Source organism: Culicoides brevitarsis, chromosome 1 (assembly GCF_036172545.1).
Source record: "Culicoides brevitarsis isolate CSIRO-B50_1 chromosome 1, AGI_CSIRO_Cbre_v1, whole genome shotgun sequence".
NCBI classification, from domain to species: Eukaryota; Metazoa; Arthropoda; class Insecta; order Diptera; family Ceratopogonidae; genus Culicoides; species Culicoides brevitarsis.
Genome location: NC_087085.1, coordinates 35,574,756 through 35,594,200, shown reverse-complemented (window position 1 = coordinate 35,594,200; position 19,445 = coordinate 35,574,756). Strand labels below are relative to the sequence as shown.

General features: G+C 26.2%; 2 protein-coding genes across 3 annotated transcripts in view; one reads left to right on the top strand and one right to left on the bottom strand.

Annotated features, from left to right (window-relative positions):
- Positions 1–14,517, top strand: part of LOC134837354 (serine/threonine-protein kinase minibrain) — a 31,931-nt gene extending 17,414 nt beyond the window's left edge. The window contains exons 3-10 of one of the 2 annotated variants that reach the window (XM_063852762.1): positions 264–401; positions 7,258–7,426; positions 7,678–7,845; positions 8,978–9,151; positions 9,216–9,328; positions 9,383–9,959; positions 12,147–12,824; positions 13,978–14,517. In XM_063852762.1, the coding sequence (XP_063708832.1) occupies positions 264–401; positions 7,258–7,426; positions 7,678–7,845; positions 8,978–9,151; positions 9,216–9,328; positions 9,383–9,959; positions 12,147–12,805 (1,998 nt within the window). In that variant the 3' untranslated portion in view covers positions 12,806–12,824; positions 13,978–14,517. The remainder of the gene's footprint in view (positions 1–263; positions 402–7,257; positions 7,427–7,677; positions 7,846–8,977; positions 9,152–9,215; positions 9,329–9,382; positions 9,960–12,146; positions 12,825–13,977) is intronic. The other variant, XM_063852837.1, reaches the window with a different exon arrangement.
- Positions 14,518–16,196: 1,679 nt separating this feature from the next.
- Positions 16,197–17,540, bottom strand: LOC134830326 (cytoplasmic 60S subunit biogenesis factor ZNF622). Its single transcript, XM_063843773.1, has 2 exons — positions 17,376–17,540; positions 16,197–17,315 (listed from the first exon to the last, which is right to left on the bottom strand). Exons 1-2 carry the CDS (start codon positions 17,449–17,451, stop codon positions 16,240–16,242), a joined length of 1,152 nt encoding a protein of 383 aa, XP_063699843.1. The 5' UTR covers positions 17,452–17,540; the 3' UTR covers positions 16,197–16,239.
- Positions 17,541–19,445: the final 1,905 nt, after the last annotated feature.

Below are 19,445 nucleotides of genomic sequence, written 5' to 3'. Positions count from 1 at the left end.
AAATAAAATTTAGCACATTAACTTCAATATTAAAATTCAATCGATTTTGGCAAATTTTCGAATTTTCTATAATTTTAAGATCAAATTTAATGTTAAAATTTTTTTAACGCCCAAAGTTTTTAAAAAAAATCAAAATTTATGAAAAATATCATTAAAAATATTTTTAAAAAATATTAATTGACAACAATTGAAATAATTAAATTAAACCTTCTGAAAAAAATTAAAATAAAAAAATTAATAATTTTATTTTTTTTAAATTTCAGCGCTCCCTTAGTCCTACCTCATCAACAGACATTCGTGCAATGCAAGCCAGAATACCGACACATTTTCGTGATCCTGAAACAGCACCTCTGAGAAAATTGAGTGTTGATCTAATTAAGACGTATAAACACATTAATGAGGTAATTTTGTCATGTCTAAGTAAAAATCAGGGAAAAAAACTTCTTCTACTTCGACGATGTTGCCGGAAAATCAATTGTACGTGGATGTGGTTGAGTTTTCATTTTACAACAAGAAAAATTACTTTTTTTCTTCTTCGTCTTATTTTGAAACAACAGCAACAAACGGAAAATTCCTCGATTTTTTTTTTCTTTTCTGTAAACACAATGAGCGTTCTTATTAGAAAAGATCCATTATTACATTTTTTTTTTCTTTCTTTCATTTTGTTGAATGCTCGTTCGTTTCCGTATCTGTAGCTGCCATATGTGACATGGTACGTGAGACGAGATGCTTTTTCAATATATTCAGTGATGGATTGCGGATTTTTTGACAAAATTTAATTGAAAATATCTGAAATTTGGTCCAAAAAGAATTAAAAATTCATTAAAAATCACTCAAAAATTAATTTTATGTTCAAATTTTTTAATAAAATTATTCAAAATTTATTAAATTTTTTAAAAAAATATTTTTTACTTAAAAAAAAATACTTTTTATTTTTAAAAAATTTTTTGTTTCGAAAAAGTGAGTTTTAAACGTAAAATTATTACTTAAAAATAATTAAATAAATTAAAATTAAATTTTTTTTTCATCAAAATTAATTAAAAATTGATACAAAATATCAAAAAAATTTTAAATTTTTCTTTGACAAGAATAAATTTTTAAAATTATAATTAAAAAGTATCAAAAGAGCCTTCTTGAAACAATATTTTATTTTTCAAAAATTTTGTCAAATATTTACAAAATTTTAAAAAAATCGGAAAAACTTGAAGAATTGAACCTCAATTTACTTCAAAAAATCTAAAGATAATAAATTTTGTTTAAAAAAATTTATTTTTCTTAAAATTTTTATCAAAACTCAAAAAAAAATTTCAAAAATTCAAAAATTTGGATGCAAAAAAATATTTTTTTACAAAATTTTCATCAAATTCGATTATCAACAATTTTTAAATCCCTCAAATCCCATCACTGCTTACAATGTAATTGCAACAAGGAACCAATATCAACTCATTGCAAACTTTTTCCAGTTACTTTTGAGCCAAACAGACAAGAAAACAAGGAAAAACTTTACAAAAAAATACCCGCCGCCTCCATCATCACGCGACATTTGATGCTCGATTGCTAAATTTAGTCACAGACATGTCTCTCTCACTAAATTTCTCGCTATGTCACTTGCAAATCACAATAAATTTGTCTACACTGCCCCTATGCGCGTCTCGTTACAAGCAGTTAAAGTTCATTTTTTTGTAATCTATTATTGTTCTTTATTATGCTTCTTCTTTTCTCTCTCTCGCTCTGTGTTCTCGTCGCGTCATACACAGACTAGCAAAATAATAATAAAAAAAAAGTAAATATGCTGGATGAGAGATGATGATTAAGTTCAACGACCCTCCTCTTTTTTTTATTTTTTTATGTGTGTAATGAAACGGTCTGCTTCTCTATCTAAGATATCTCGTGCATGCACCGCGCGCGCAAAAAAAAAACTGCAACATATCACAATAATCATAATAATAATGAAAAGATATACACGAGATGAAACGAGCCCAAGAGTAGTAGCGTGCTCCCCTATTTTTTTATTATTTTTATTATTATTTGGTCTTGGCTCAGCTTCAGATTAAAAAAAACCGCACATTGAAGACAGACGTTGTTGTTGTTGCTTTTTTGCATGCACACACAGCGAATACAATGGAATGTGCATTCTTTTGTGCAGGCAGGCAGTAAACCATAATGTAGTATCAGGTGGATAGGTCGGGATTTTGTGTAACCATAGGAATGAAAGGAGCGTACGTGGAATGTGGAGAGAAGCAAAAAAAGTCGTTTACTTACTTTTCTCTTTGTGTGTGCTGTTATGCACTTTGGAGACATTTTTGCTTTATAATTCATGATTCGAGTGAAGAGAATTTACCGAAGCGTCTTTTTTTCTCGAAAATTTACAATTTTTACTTAAATTAAGGGAAAAATTATAAAATATGAAGAAATTTTTATTTTAAATTAATTTTTTTTTAATATTTTAGTTTTAATAATTTATTAATTAATTCAATTAAGCCTTCAAATTTTTTTAAAAATATTTTTTACGAGAAATTCTCAAAATCTTTTCGCAATTTTTCTCATTTTAAAAGTTTTTTTTATAATTAAAAAAAATTATTTAAATTTATTTAAAAATTTTTTAAATTTAAAATATTTTTTTATAAAATAATATCTTTTTCTTATCAAACGTTTAATTAAAAAATATAAAATTTTAATTAAAATAATTTTTTTAACGTTTTAAACCTTAAATTAATTTTTATGACAATTTTAAACATAAAATTTTATTTTGAATCTTCGCTGTTTTTAATAAAATTTTATTTTTTTTTTTATAAAATTAATTTTAAAAAAAATAATTCGGTAAAAAATTTTTAACAAACAAATTAATCAATTTAATTAACAATTATTTTTTTATAAAAAATTATTAAATTAAACCTAAAAAAATTAAATTACTTTTATTATCTAAAATTTTTTGAAAAAAAATAACATTCAAAAATGATAAAATTTAAAAAAAAATTATAATTTTTTTGATTATTTTATTAATATTTAATAAAAATAAATAAATAATAAATAACATTAATTTAATTATTTTTATTAATTTTATTTATTATTTTAATTATTTTTTTTAAATTTAATTTAATTTTTTTAATTTATAATGAAAATTATAAAAATTAAAATCTTTTTAAATTTATCGAAATATTTATTATTTTCTTTAAAATATTTCTTCAAAAAAAAAAAAAAAAAAATAGAAAAAAAATTCAGACAGACTTAAAAAATTCCATTTCTCCATGAAATTCTTAACAAAAAAAAATCTAACGGAATTTTTTCTCATTCTTGAGACATTTCTGCGGGACGTTTGTCTCGTTTGTCCTCGCATACCTCTAACTCAACCAACAATAAAAAAATTAGACTGCACGTTCAGCTATTTTTCTTCTTGCTCTCTAAACTTTCCAGACACATCTCCTCATTCTTTGTCACGTCATAAAAAACCATGATGGGTAATTATCGGTATTTTGCGTTTGTTTCGCAACAAAAAAAAGAGAAAAAAGTGTCATTTGGACCATATGTTACGAGCTTCCATTACGATAGTTTTTTTTTGTCATCGATGGTCAATATTTTATTACAAAAGTTTTTTAATAAAAAAAAATATTATTATTGGTATTTATCTAATAGACGTCACATTTGCGGCGAAAATTTATTTTTTTTTTTTTGCTTAAAACAAAAAAAAGGTGCAAATTATCGGGAAAGAGAAAAAAATAGAAGAAGAAGAAAAGTTAATTGCCTCTTGGCTTTTGTTGTCTCGAACGTCTTCTTATTTTTATTATTATTGACATAGTTAACGTCGCTCGCTTTGTTTCAAATGCAAACAAAATTGAAAAGTAATAAATCTCGAGTGTTTTTGTTCCGTCTTTCTCCCTTTTCGTTTTCATTCATTTTCATGATTTTCTATAAATTTTTATCTCTCTCCATTTATTATCATAAAATTGCATCGGAAAAACGGCATTGGCGCTCCTTTTTTTCATTTATCACTTTCACGACGATGATTTATTTAAATTTAAAAATAATTGTGCAGTAGTGAGACTTGCATAAATTATCCTCAAAACTTTTTTCTCGTCGTCCTCGACGATTTTCGGGGGTAGGGGATGCAAGGAATTCGGTGCACCAGGAATGCATCTTTTGCGAAAAGTCGCTGCTTGCCTGTGCTTCTATGTAAAATTTCGGTGGCAGTGGCATGAATATGTTATGACGACACACGATATGGAAGGAAAAAGGGAACAAAAGTGCGGCATCGCATAATCAAATCAAAATGTGCAGCAAACGGCGATAACGTCCTGTGTGTGTGTGTGAGTGTGTGACGAGGGAAAAAACAGGGCATGCACTAAAATGCCACTAAAATGATGATAATCATTGATATCAAGACCGCATCCATTTTGATTTTGTATGCGAGAGAGAGACTCGATCCAGCTGCAGCCACGTACATTCATCCTCTTTATCCCGTCTATTGTACAGGGAATTGTGCCTGCGTTTGTGTTGGTGCAGCTCGTATCGCGCCAAACTTTATTATTATTATTATTTGGGTGAAACGGCAGTAGCAAGCCAACGTGTTGTGCACCCATCCCAATATCCTTTGTATTGCGTACATTCTCGTTCATGCCATCTCCCCACATTTCCTTGCCGCGTCTCGTCATGCCTTCCGTACACAACAGTCATCATCATCATCGTCGTTCGTCATCGAAATAACGACGCGGCGGCTTTCGTTACCACCCATATCGATTTTATTTCTCCGGCTCCGCAGCTGTACGACACATACAGGACTTTTACCAACACAACGAAGCCTCGTCTGTGGCACATTCACCATCGGCACGACTCCATGCTTCGTTATTTCAGCTCCTTGGATGCTGCGTAAACATCTACAAAAAAAAATAAAATAAACAAAATTTAGAAAAAAAAAATTTTTTTCATGGAATGAAGAAGAAAAGAAAAATGTGTCAGGGGAATTTCGTGGTTTACAACCATTTTTTATGAAAAAAAAAATAAAATAAAAAAAAATCTTCTCACGAAGAATGGAGACAAAAATATTCAAATGAACATGCTTGACAGAAAGAGAGAAGAAAAAAAAATTAATTTAATTTCTGATGTCTGGAAGATATATAAACGATGAAGAGGATACTTGTGTCCTTGGCACGTTTTTCCGTCGTCGTCTCCTTCAAAATACTCCAGATAACAATAATAATACAATGTGTGTGCAAGGAAAAATGGTTGGAGATCATACATCATCATGTCAAATACCACACAATTTTATCTGTAACTCTTCGTCGTTGACGATTCGTTGCTGTTGTCACATTATAATGACCTAGGTACAATTGCACAAAGCACTCTCTCTCTGTGTTATCGGTTGTCGTCGTCGTCGTCAACGTCGTCACATGTGTGACAAAAGCCAGGCATGGTGAAGAAAATAAAGGAAGGTTGTTAAAAATTTTAATTTTTTTTGTTCAGGTCTTAAAATTCGAGAATTTTTTTAATAATTTTATTAATTAATAAATAAATTTTATAATTATTTTTTTTTTAAATTAAAAAAAATTTACTTAATTTGAAATACAATTTCAGAATTAATTTTTTTTAAATTTATTTTTAATTTTTTGAATTTATTTTTTTTATTTTCAATCAATTTTTTTATATCAAATCGGCTGAAATATTAAAGAAAATCGGCTGAAATATTGAAAAATAAATAATTTTATTGATATTTATTTTTTATGTTTTTATTTTGGTTAAAATTACCAATTTTTAAGGATTTTTATTTAATTATTTTTTTTTTAATTTAATTTTTAATTTTCATTATTATAGAATTTCTCATTTAAATTCTTAAATTAATTTTCTGAATTTTAATTGGAAATTTAAAATTTAATTAAATTTTTATTTAAATTTCATTTTTGTTTAATTAATTTAATTTAATTTTTTTGAATCAATTATTTTTAATTAAAAAAAAAGAAGATTTATTAATTTGTAAATATTTTTTAAAAATAAATTAACCGAAAATATTTAAACAATTTATTTAAACAAAAATTAAGTAAAATTAATCAAAAATAATTTAATGATTAATTAATTTTTAAATTAAAAAAAGAGAAAAAAATATTAAAAAAAAATAAATTAAAATAATTTGAATTTTCTGATTTTTTAAATTTAATTTAGGTAGTTTAAAAAAAAAATTAAAAAATTTAAGAAAATTTTTTTAAAAATTTTTTATTATTTTTAATATTTTTTTTTTAAACGAAAATAAAAAAAAATTCTGAAAAAAATTTTAAAAATATATCAAAAACTAAAAATTATTTCTTTAAAAAATTTTTAAAATTGTTAAAAAAATAAATCAACTAAAAACTGCAATTTTTAACGACCTAAGTGAAAAAAAAATAGAAAAAAAATAATTTGTTCGTTATTCTGACCATGATTAACAACCATTTGCTTTCCACTCCAACCTCTTGATCACAAGAGCGATTGTTGCTGCTCTTCATTTTCTTTTTTTTTTGCTGCAAACCTGATTGATTGAATGAGGAAACAACCTCTGGCCTCATTAATTCTTTTTTTTCCAGCAGTCATGAAACGAAAAAAAAAATAATAAAATTTATCATGAAACATGTCACGTGTTTATTTTTTCCCTGATGATGTCCACAACTTTCCTGTAAGTCATCGAAGAAATTCCCTTCGTCACTCCACAGTTGGTGTCTCACTCGAAATTCCACTTGTTTGCGAAAGTCGATGACGAAAAACGCAACTTACGAGGAAAACTCGAATGACACGTGTTGTTAAAAAATTTCCCTTTATCCTTGCCGTACGTCGTTGTCGTCCTCGTTGTTCTGCTTACACGGGACATGAGTTAGCACGTACACACTCCCACGCGCGGCGGCATTTAGTACAGGATTCTATGGTACGAGCATGGTGAATTTCCGAGTATTTGCGGAAAATGAAAAGTTTTATTGGAGACAAATTTAACGAAAGGACATTTTTTTGCCTGAAATCACGACTTTTACATCGCAAAACAAACAAAGACATTAGAAGAGGAATAATAAGAAGGACATTTCCTCGGAAAAACAATCAAATTGCGTTCGAATAAACAAACAAGTGGCACGAATGACATTGTCAATGTAAAATTTTCTAATAATATTTCGCATGATAAACACGTACAATTGATCCCGCACCATCAAGTCATCCAAAGTGCGCCACAGATCTCGTCCAATATTTGTTTTCCCTCCTTTTCTCCAGCCAAAAGTACGCAAAAATAAAAATAATTTTCTTTTCTAGGTTTATTATACCAAGAAGAAACGACGTGCTCAACAAACACAGGGTGATGATTCGTCACATAAAAAGGAACGAAAACTCTATAACGACGGTTATGACGATGAAAATCATGACTATATCATAAAAACTGGAGAGAAATTTTTAGATCGATATGAAATTGACTCGTCGATTGGTAAGTTGTTGAAAATTATTATCGTTATTATTATATTTTTCGTGATATATCCACGTTTCCAATGAATTGTTGATGAATTATCAACGTGAGCACACATTACACCGATGGTCAACGAACACACACAGAGTTTAATAATAAAATTTTAAAATTGCTTTTTCAACATGAGTAATTGGAATTTTCGTGGATTATCCTCCGCTCAACCAAAAAACTATGACTAAAATCAATTTATTTTTTTTTGCACAAAAAAACAGGCAAAGGAAGCTTTGGACAAGTCGTGAAAGCGTACGATCACGAGGAACAATGTCATGTAGCGATAAAGATAATTAAGAATAAGAAACCGTTTTTGAATCAGGCACAAATCGAAGTTAAACTACTGGAAATGATGAATCGAGCAGATGCAGAAAATAAATATTATATTGGTAAGTTGTACTAAAATTTCTATTAAATTAATTTTTTAAAATATTTGAATTTCAAAAAATTTGATTATTTTTTTTTAATTCAAAAAAATTAAATTTAAAATATTAAAATAAATTAAAATTTATTTTAAAAAAATGTTTTATTTTTTTTTATATTAAAAAAAATATTCATATTTATAAATATTTATTTTTATAAATAAATATTCTTAATTTTAAAAATAAAATATTTATTTATTTATTTTATTATGAAAAAAATTGAATTGATATTTGAGTTAAAATTTTCAAAAAATTTAGATATTTAAAAAAATCAAATTTCGTAATAATAAATAATTTAAATATTTTTTTTTTATTTAAATAAACATTTAATTTAATTTTCTTTATTTTTATTTTATTTTATTTATTTTTTTCATTATAAAAAAAATTTTTTTCAATAAAAAAATGTATGTTTAATATTTATAAATATTTACTTTTATAAATAAATATTCTTAATTTTAAAAATAAAATATTTATTTATTTTTATTTATTAAAATAAAACTTTCAAATTTTTGATGATATTTTTTTTTTAATTGATATTCACAAATTTTTACAGATTTACTTGAAAAATATTTAAATTAAAATAAAACAAATTTTAAATTTTTAATCAATTTCAAAACTTTAAATGATAGAAAAATAATAAAAGAGAGCTAAAAATAAATTTAAAAAAAAAAATCGTAAATTCATGAAAATTTTTACAAATTAATAATTATTTATATTTTATTTTAAAATTTATAAAAATTAAATTTAGTGAATTTTTATTTTATTATATTATATTTATCAAATTAAATAATCAAAAATAAATTAATTTTTATATTAAATTAATTTTTTTTAATATTTAAATTTTTTCTCTAAATTAAAATCTTAAATCAATGAAAAATTTATAATGAAAATTATTTTAATTTAAATAAAATTAATTAATTTTTTTTTACAAAATATTATTTTTCTTTAAATTTAGAAATATTATACATAAAACATTAATTTAAAATAAATAATGAAAAAATAATTTTAAAAATATTTTTTTTTAAATAAATAATAAAAATTCCTAATTTATTTAAAATAAAAATTTTCTTAATAAAAATATTTTTATTTTCTTTTTCAGTGAAACTAAAACGACATTTTATGTGGCGCAATCACTTATGTTTAGTATTTGAATTATTATCATACAACCTATACGATTTATTACGCAATACAAATTTTCGTGGTGTATCACTAAATCTCACGAGAAAGTTTGCCCAGCAATTGTGCATGGCTCTGTGTTTTTTAGGTACACCAGGTAAGTTGATTTTTATTTTTTCCTCATTTTTCACGGAATAAACTTAATATTTTTCTCTTCGCAGAATTAAATATCATTCACTGTGATTTGAAACCCGAAAATATTCTACTCTGTAATCCAAAAAGGTCGGCAATTAAAATTGTCGATTTCGGTAGTTCGTGTCAGATGGGTCAACGGGTGAGTTTTTATTTTTAATATTTTTGATTTCTTTTTAATTTTTATTTTTTTTAGATATACCAATACATCCAATCTCGCTTCTATCGATCGCCGGAAGTTCTGTTGGGCATCCCGTACAACCTTGCCATCGATATGTGGTCTCTCGGTTGTATTCTCGTGGAAATGCACACAGGCGAACCTCTATTCAGCGGCTCCAACGAGATCGATCAGATGAACAAGATTGTCGAGGTGCTGGGCATGCCGCCGAAACACATTCTCGATCAAGCGCACAAAACACGCAAATACTTTGACAAGTTGCCCTCCGACGGCAGCTACGTGCTAAAGAAGACACAAAATCAGCGAAAATACAAACTGCCAGGCACCCGGAAGCTCCATGATATTTTGGGTGTCGAAACGGGAGGTCCTGGCGGCAGGAGGCACGGCGAACCGGGACACAGCGTATCGGACTACCTGAAATTCAAAGACCTCATTTTGCGGATGCTCGATTACGATCCAAATACGCGAGTGCGACCGTATTACGCGCTGCAGCACAACTTTTTCAAACGCACCACTGACGAGGGCACGAATACCGCAAACTCGCTCAGTAGCGTTAGCACGAGTCCTTCTGTTAGTTCGCAAGACCAAGGGCATGGTGAGTCATTTTTTCCGTAATTTCCCACGAAATTCACGTCAAAAATCATCCACTAACCAAAAATCACTAAAAAAAAAATATTTTTGTGGAAAATGTGCTGTTATGTGCTTTTAACTAATTCAAAATATCCACATTTCACGTGCGACGGCGAATTAATTAATCAATCACTTATCTGTCATTACATTTTATTGCGCGCTCGCTTTTTGAACTTCGCTCTTCATTCAATAAATTTAATTCCATCTATCATCGCACGCACACACACACAAGACATTTGGGCCAACATTGATTTGTTGTTTCATCAAAAAAAAAAAAATTAAATATTTGCGACGACTTTCAACAATTTTTTCTCTTTCCTTCCTTTTTTTTCTTGCTGCCAATTAAGATGATCGCCGATGACTTGAAGTGCCTACACAGGACACAACTTCGACTCCCAGCTCGCACGCGACTCAACCGAGCAAATTCAACAGTTATCTAATCTAAAAAAACACAAAAAAAAAAAATCGAAAATGTGAAAAAACCGCCAAAAATGATCTCAAAGTTTTTTTTCGTAACAAAGTCAATCAAGAGACATGGATCCAACCACCAAAAAAAATAATTTGACATTTTTTACAATTTTTTCTTCGTTAAGTAACAATAGAGTCAAATAGATTTTTTTACCCTTTTTCGTTGGAATTATCAATATAAAATAAAAAAAAAATGTAGTAGACACGTAATCAAGTACACGAATAGAGATCAAAGCGTAGAATTATTTAAAACAAATATTATACAAAAAAAAACAGCGCAAGTTGTGACAGAAGTTGTTTGAAAGAAAATAAAAATAAAAAAAGAGATAAGGTGTATGACACACAAGCCGTTACGCATTGTTAACAATATTAGGTAAATTTTTGTTAAGTACGTAGCTGATTTTCAGTAGTTTTACACTTTTTTATGTGTTTCGTGCTTGCAATGTGTTTTACAGGGCAGTTAGATTCGATAAAAATTAAAAAATAATTTTTGAGGAAATTTAATTCGATCAATGAATCTAACTGTTCTCTCTCGATTTCGGCCCAAAATTCAAAATTCCCTGAATAAATGATTTATTTTGCAAATTGGCAAGTCATAAATTTCGCTGCAAAATTGACAGTTGATGTGTGTCGCGACATACTATCAATATCGTTAAATTTTCATTTTGGACATTTTGTCGATAAATGTTTTTTTTTTATTACTAACAAAATATTTTCATTGCTTGCTTGTCTTCATTTTTTTGTGTTTTACAATTTTAAAAAATAAAATTTAAGCGAATAAATTTTTTTATTTCACTTTTTGTCAATTAAAATGTTTTAAAAATATTTTGAATTATTTTTTTAAATTTATTTAAAATTTAAACTTTTTAATTTTAACGCTTAATAATTTTTAAAATTATTTCAAAAATTTTCTCAAAAATTGAAAAAAATTATTTTAAAAATTAAAAATTATTAACGAAAATTTATTTTTTTATTATTTTTTTTCTTCTAATTTATATAAATTTTTCGAGAAACATTAATCAAGAGATTTGAAAATTTTTTAAATAATTTTTAAAAATTTTAATTTTTTTTAAATAATAAAAAGTAAATTAAAAAAAAATAAGAATTGAATATTTAAAAAATTTAAATTTGTCTAAATATAAAAAAAAATTTAAAAATTTAATTTTTTAAATAAATTTTAAAAATAAATTTTAAAATTAAATAAAAAATTTAAAAAAAATTTTAAAATTTTTAAAATTTAAAAGTTTTAAAATCTAATGAAAAAAATTGAATTGATATTTAATTTAAAAATTTTATATGAATAAGTATTAGTTCAAATTAGAAAAAAAATAAATTAAATACAAATAAGTAATTATTTAAATGAAAATAATAAATAAATTTTAACATAAAAATAATTTAAATATTTTTTTTTAATTTAAATAAACATTAAATTAATTTTCTTTATTTTTATTATTTTATTTATTTTTTTCATTATAAAAGAAATTTTTTTTCAATAAAAAAAATGTATGTTTAATATTTTAAAATTAATTTAATTAAATTATCTGACAAAAAGTGAAATAAAAATATTTAGTCGTTTAATGAATTTTAAAATTTTTGTAAGAATTTTATTAAAATTTTGTTTTTAATTAAAAAAATTAATTTTTTTAAAAATTTAATCTAATGAAATATTTTTTTCGTTACTCAGGCCTATCACTACAGCAACCTCGTTCCCAACGTATGGATCATGTACTGAACTTATACCAGCCGAATAATAGTCATTTAATAAATTCAACAACAACAAATCAGCAGCAACAACAGAATTCGCAATCAGCATCCAACAATTTGGTGTTAATGTCTCAGGGAAGCAACATCAACAACAAATCATCAGCACCGCTAGCAATGGACGTTGATCCCACATTATCACTCTCCTCACTCATCAACAGTCACTCAGCAGTCAATCACAGTAGGAGTGCGCGCGGCGGCGGCGTCAGCGGCATTTATCCATCGGCATTACTTACGCAGATGCCCCAAAGTCTCCTCAGCAGCGGAAGTCGAACGAGTCAGAGTCTCGGTATGGGCGGCACATCGAGTTTCGCACCTGCTTCGTTGCCCCTCGATCTCGTGAGTAATCAAGGCATTGGAGGACTTTTGCCGGGCGTCAGTGCCGGAGACATGCATTCGATGCACAGTTACCAGGCGCATCATGCGAACAGCGGAAATGGCGGCGCGAGTTTTGTGCCGCATGTCGTTGGCGGCGTAAACAGCAACAATGCAGCCAGCAATAATGGCAGCAATAATCCCGATTCCGACGAATCACCCATGGTTGGGGTTTGCGTGCAACAAAGTCCCGTCGTCATTCACTAACGAAGACGACGACGCGAAGGTAAACATTTTAACGAAAACTCGGACCTGTAAACTTGTCAGATTAACTGTAACTAGCGAAAAATCCATACTAAAATAATTATATTATGCACTATTTATAACATTTACACAAAAAACTCACATTTCATTAAATTAATGAATTTTTATTTTATTTTTAAACACAAAAAAACATCAAGTGACAACATTTCTCGCAAACTATTTATTATTTGTTACACATTTTTTAAATTAATTATCATTATTATCAACATAATAAACTATTACTCAAGCTTAGCTTAACTTATTCTTCATACATATTCACAAAACGCCGCAAAAATTTCTCAAAACAAGAAATTTGGGCGTTCTAAAAAAAAATATCTGACAAAAAATAGATTTTTCATACACACAACATACATAACATAAGTCGACGTCATCATACCTAATTGATATAATGCAAAAAAAAATAAAATAATTTAATATTAATTTAGAAAATAAAAAAAAACTACGATATGAGAAAAATGCTATTCACTTAAGACCAATAATAATGATTATTTATAATAATTAAATAAAAAAAATAATTACCGAGTACATTATTTAGCATAAACATTATCTAGCATAACTATTTATGATACAAAAAAAACAGAAAAAAAATAAAAAATTAATAGTTGGTATAAAAAAATGATGATGAGCAAAGAAACCTGTGTAAATATAAAAATTTAAAAAAAATGCTAAAAAAACAGAAATTAGTGATAATACTGATAGACTTAAAAATAAATAAGTACAGGATAATTTAAGATAAAAAACTTACGAAAGTCACGAAAAAAAAACTTTTTACGGAAAAAAATACATTAATTAACACAAAAAACAACAACAACAATAATCCGACGAATCCAACTGAAAAAAAAAACTGAGACTTTAAATTAATTTTTAAACAGTGGCAATGAGTTTTTGAATTGCTGGATAAAAATAAAAAAAAAATAATATAATTCATAGACATTATTACAATATTCTTACTTAAAAAAAAAATCAATATCACATATTATCTTGAAAAGACTTTTTTTTACGAAGATAACGACGATAGCTGTTACGAAAAAAAATAGAGTCAAAAAAAAAACAACAAACATAACAAGAAAAAAAAAATAGCAATAACCGAAAATAACTTCTTCTTTTTTTTACAGAAAAACTTAAACACGTATAAAGTACATACATATTTATAAAGAGAAAAAAACACTACAGGATCAACAAAATGGCATTTCACAACGATCGGGAAACAAGAAAAAAATTATTTTATTGTATATTTTTTTTACCTCGTTTATAAATATTTTTTTATTTGAAAAAAAAAAGAATTAATTTTTAAAAAATAATAAATTTATTAAAAAATTGGACGATTTATGATGAAAAATTGTAGTAAAATTTTTAACCTAATTTATATAATTAAATAAAATATTGTAAAAAAAAATGACGAAAATCATCCGTCTCGACTCAATTTTTATTATTTTAATTTTAATTAAAAAAAATGCAAATATAGTTTTAAATAAAAAAAACATCCTATTTGACGATTTTTTACGAGGTCGTTAAACAATTTATTATTAATTAATATTTAAAAAAAAATGAAGATTAAAACCTCATTCGCGAGACGAAATGCCCTTACTTGGAAATTTTTTGACGAACAATATCTGAAAAAAAAATAAAACAAAGACTTGATTCTTGTACATAATAAATAAATATAAAAAAATTAAATAATAAAAAACATGAAAAAAGTAAAAAAAATAATTATAAATATTAAGTATAATATTAACGTAAAAAAAAATTATTGGCTAAGAAGTGATAACTTTAAGTTAAATTAATTAATTATTATTTGAAATCATTGCTTTTCAGAAATTTCGATCATAAAGCAACAAAACAAAAAAAAATGATTTGAAATAAATAAAACAGAAAAAAAATGTTTTTAAACATAAATTTTTAAATCTTTAATTATTATTTATGAAATTCGGCTTCCGTACTTTAATATTTATTATATTATATTTTTTTCAATTTTTTTTATTCTAAAAAAAAATAATTATTTAAAAATTTTTTGGTAAGTAATTGGCAAATTTAAAATTTTTCAATGGTAAGATTTTTTTAGTTACAAAATTTTTACTCGAAATAATTTTTAAAAAAATAAATCGCGTCAAATAAATAAAAAATAAATACGAGTCCTATAAGAACTGAAACTAATTATGACTTGACAAGACTTGATAACTTTCATTTTTATTTATTCATAATAAATAATAATAGTTATTATTATTTATTTTTTTAACATAATCTAATTTTTCAACAATTTTAAATACACACATAATAAAATAAATCATTCTAAACATCACACATAATACATTAATTAATTATTATCATTAAAAAAAAATTAAAATAATATTAAAAATCGATCATATTGTATGTTTATTGTAATCATTATGTAAGAAAAATATGATTGCATTAAAAAACAATTAAAATATACAATACGAGAACAACAAGAACACAACAAGTGAACACATGATATACATGATACTGCCAGAATTTTTTCATTTTCCTACTTAAAATTTAATTAAAATAATATATTATATTATATATATGATATAAATTTAAAGAAAAAAATTAGATTTAGTCGAGAAAAAAATATAAATGAAAAGAAGTCAAGTCATTTACAATTATTATTATTATAGAAATTATTATCAAAAAAAAATAATAATAATAAAAAAGGGTATTTATGAAAAAAAAATAAATAAAACGGTCGTAGGTTGTTCAAAACAGAAAAGAAGCGCAGAAAGTTAACAATAAATTTGGGCTCTTGTAACAAAATATTCATTTTTGGAGGAAAAATACCTGAGACACATTATTTTCATGGTGAAATAAAAAAAATAAAATAAAAAATATTACAAAATATAAAAAAAAAATAAAAAAGTACCTACAAATATTTAAAGAAAAAAAAAGATACCTTTAATTATGATACCAAACAAAAAAATATTTAACAAAAAAACTCATTTTTTGACGTCGTTTCGTGTTTTTCGCGTTCAACGAGGCGTGTGAAAGGTCTTTCTGGATTCCAAAAATATTATTAAAAAAAATAAATATTTAGGATGAATAATTTCAAAAATAAGGATTTGATGTTTCAACAAAATAAAAAATATTAAATCAACGTTTGATTTAAAAAAAAAACAAAATGTCAAGTAATTGTTGAGATAAATAAAAAAAAAATATTATAGAAAGGGTAGAGAAGTATTGATAAAAGTAATAAATAAATAAAAAAAAATGTAGTTTTAAGACTAAAATAAACAAGTAATAAGTATCGTAAAAAAAATGACAATTTGTTAAAAAAAATATATCTTAAAAAAATGATTGATAAAAAAATAATTAGTTTTTTTCTTGATATTTCATCATTTTTTGATTTATTTCAGCGAATTTTCTTAGAACATGACTTGCGCGCGATAATGTTTCTGTAACTTATTTGCCTTAATGCCGATTTTTTGTTGCAATTTCTGCATTTGGCGTTTCATGGTGTGGATATCTCGTGCATTTCTCGCTGCCATTTCCTGATTTGTCGAAGTCCATCCGATACTTTTGTACTCAGCCAAGACTTTGTGCATTTTTTTATCGGATTTTTTCACGACCACAGCTCTATTCGGGTTAATACGTTGATTGTAGTATCGCATAAGCGAACGATGTCCAATTGTGATGCCCGACGGAAGTACCAATTGATAATCGTCTCCATCGAGAGTATTTTCCTCCGGGTCTATTTCGGCATCAATATCCATTCCTTCTGTGCCGGCATCCGGATAACTCGTGCTGTAATCGTAAAAATCGACGTACTCCGCAAGGGCAGCTCCTTCATGCAACATTTTGCAGTGTCCTTTGTCGATCATGTGTTTGCGGGCGCCCTGCATCGAGTAAAAAGTCTTTCCGCGATCGTTGCACCAGATGCAGATGAAATATTTGCAAATTTTTTCCGCCAAATACGACAAAAGCCCCTCGAGATCTACGACAAATTCGGCATCCGGAATGAAAAATGAGTGCTCGAGTGACATGTGTTTGACGTTGTTGACGATATTTTTGCTGTGATGATCGCAAAACAGGCAATTATTGTTCGCGATGGGATTTTCAAAGTTCTCGTCGGCTTCCCATTCGTCAGAATCGACTTCTTCTACTTCCATGTCGTCGTCGTCATCGTCGTCGCTTTCTGCCTCAGCTACAAACGGTCTGGCTTGTTCGTACTTTGATTCGCCCGTGGCTTTGACGGAAACATCTTCGTCGGCATGCTGTTCCACGAATCGTTTCAAGGCTTCTTTGTGTTTTTTGCTGTTCAAGTGGTTGTCGTGCGCGTTTATCGTTTTGAACAATTTTCCGCAGGCTTTGCAGTATAAACTGTTGTCCTCCGATTGACTTTTTTCGGCGTTTCGTTGCTCGTTGAGGAGTTTTTCGAAACCTTCTGCTGATACGGGAGGCAATTCGGCGATTTTTCGTTTGAGATTGTAGCGATGCCAATCTAGAAAAATGTGAAAAAATGAAAAATTTTGATTTTTAGGAAATGATTGAGGAAATTTACCTGTTTTGAAATGATCTCTTTGTTGTTCGAACGTCTGGAAACGAACGCTGCAGTTTAAGCACGTTAAATTTGACATCTTTTCACGAGATGATCACGTTGAAAGTGCTTCAAAATTGATTTGTTTTCAATGTTTTGGTGCTCAACACGTTTTATTTCGCAATTTGACTCAACTAAGGCCGATACAAATAAAAAATGTGTTTCCTATTTTTTGAAATATTTTAAAAATTATTTTTAAAAAATTTTCTTAAGAATATTCAAATATTTTTAAAGTTTAAAGATTAAGTTTTTAATCTAAATTAATCAATAAAAATTTATAAAATTTGCTTAATTTGCAGCTTGGTTTAGTTTATTTTTTCAAAACTGTGTCAAAGCCATTTTTGACAAATCTTGCTCCAAATGGATAAAAATTTGTCAGAGGGCTCTAATTTATCATTTTTAATCATTTTATAACTCAAAACTGCCAAAAAATTGAAACTGAAAAAAATTTTTTTCTTTGACATAGTTTTGTTTTAAAAACTAAATCAAGAGCAAAAAAACTGTGTCAAAAACTGTGTCAAAGCCAATTTTGTCAAATTTTGCTCCAAATGGATAAAAATTTGTCAGAGGGCTCTAATTTATCATTTTTAATCATTTTATAACTCAAAACTGCCAAAAAATTGAAACTGAAAAAAATTTTTTTCTTTGACATTTTTGTTTTAAAAACTAAATCAAGAGCAAAAAAACTGTGTTTTGTTTTAAAAAAATGGATAAAAATTTGTCTAATTTATCATTTTTAATCATTTTATAACTCAAAACTGAAAAAAATTGAAACTGAAAAAAAATTTTTTCTTTGACATAGTTTTGTTTTGAAAACTAAATCAAGAGCAAAAAAACTGTGTCAAAGCCAATTTTGTCAAATCTTGCTCCAAATGGATAAAAATTTGTCAGAGGGCTCTAATTTATCATTTTTAATCATTTTATAACTCAAAACTGCCAAAAAATTGAAACTGAAAAAAATTTTTTTCTTTGACATAGTTTTGTTTTAAAAACTAAATCAAGAGCAAAAAAACTGTGTCAAAGCAATTTTTGTCAAATTTTGCTCCAAATGGGTAAAAATTTGTCAGAGGGCTCTAAATCATTTTTAATCATTTTATAACTCAAAACTGCCAAAAAATTGTCAAAGCCTTTTGTCAAATTTTGCTCCAAATGGATAAAAATTTGTCAGAGGGCTCTAATTTATCATTTTTAATCATTTTATAACTCAAAACTGCCAAAAAATTGAAACTGAAAAAAAATTTTTTCTTTGACATAGTTTTGTTTTAAAAACTAAATCAAGCGCAAAAAAACTGTGTCAAAGCCAATTTTGTCAAATTTTGCTCCAAATGGATTGAAATTTGTCAGAGGGCTCTAATTTATCATTTTTAATCATTTTATAACTCAAAACTGCCAAAAAATTGAAACTGAAAAAAATTTTTTTCTTTGACATAGTTTTGTTTTGAAAACTAAATCAAGAGCAAAAAAAACTGTGTCAAAAAAAATTTGCTCCAAATGGATAAAAATTTGTCAGAGGGCTCTAATTTATCATTTTTAATCATTTTATAACTCAAAACTGCCAAAAAATTGAAACTGAAAAAAAATTTTTTCTTTGACATAGTTTTGTTTTGAAAACTAAATCAAGAGCAAAACTAAATCAAAAACTGTGTCAAAAACTGTGTCAAAGCCATTTTTGTCAAATCTTGCTCCAAATGGATAAAAATTTATTAGAGGAGCTTTAATTTAACATTTTTAATCATTTTATAACTCAAAACTGCTAAAAAATTGAAACTGAAAAAAAATTTCTTTGACATGGTTTTGTTTTGAAAGTATATGATTCTCTATTTTTTTTTTATTTTTGCTAAATTTTTATTTTTGAATAAAAAATATTGAAAAAGTTTTTCTTATTTTCAAATATTTTATTTTAGATTTTTCTTCTAAAATTTTTTTGATAAAAAATTTGAAAATTTTTTAAAATAGAAAACATTTTTAATTATTGTCGTGTCCTTTATCATTTTAAGCCAACTCACTGTAAATATTGAATTAGCATTTGGTATC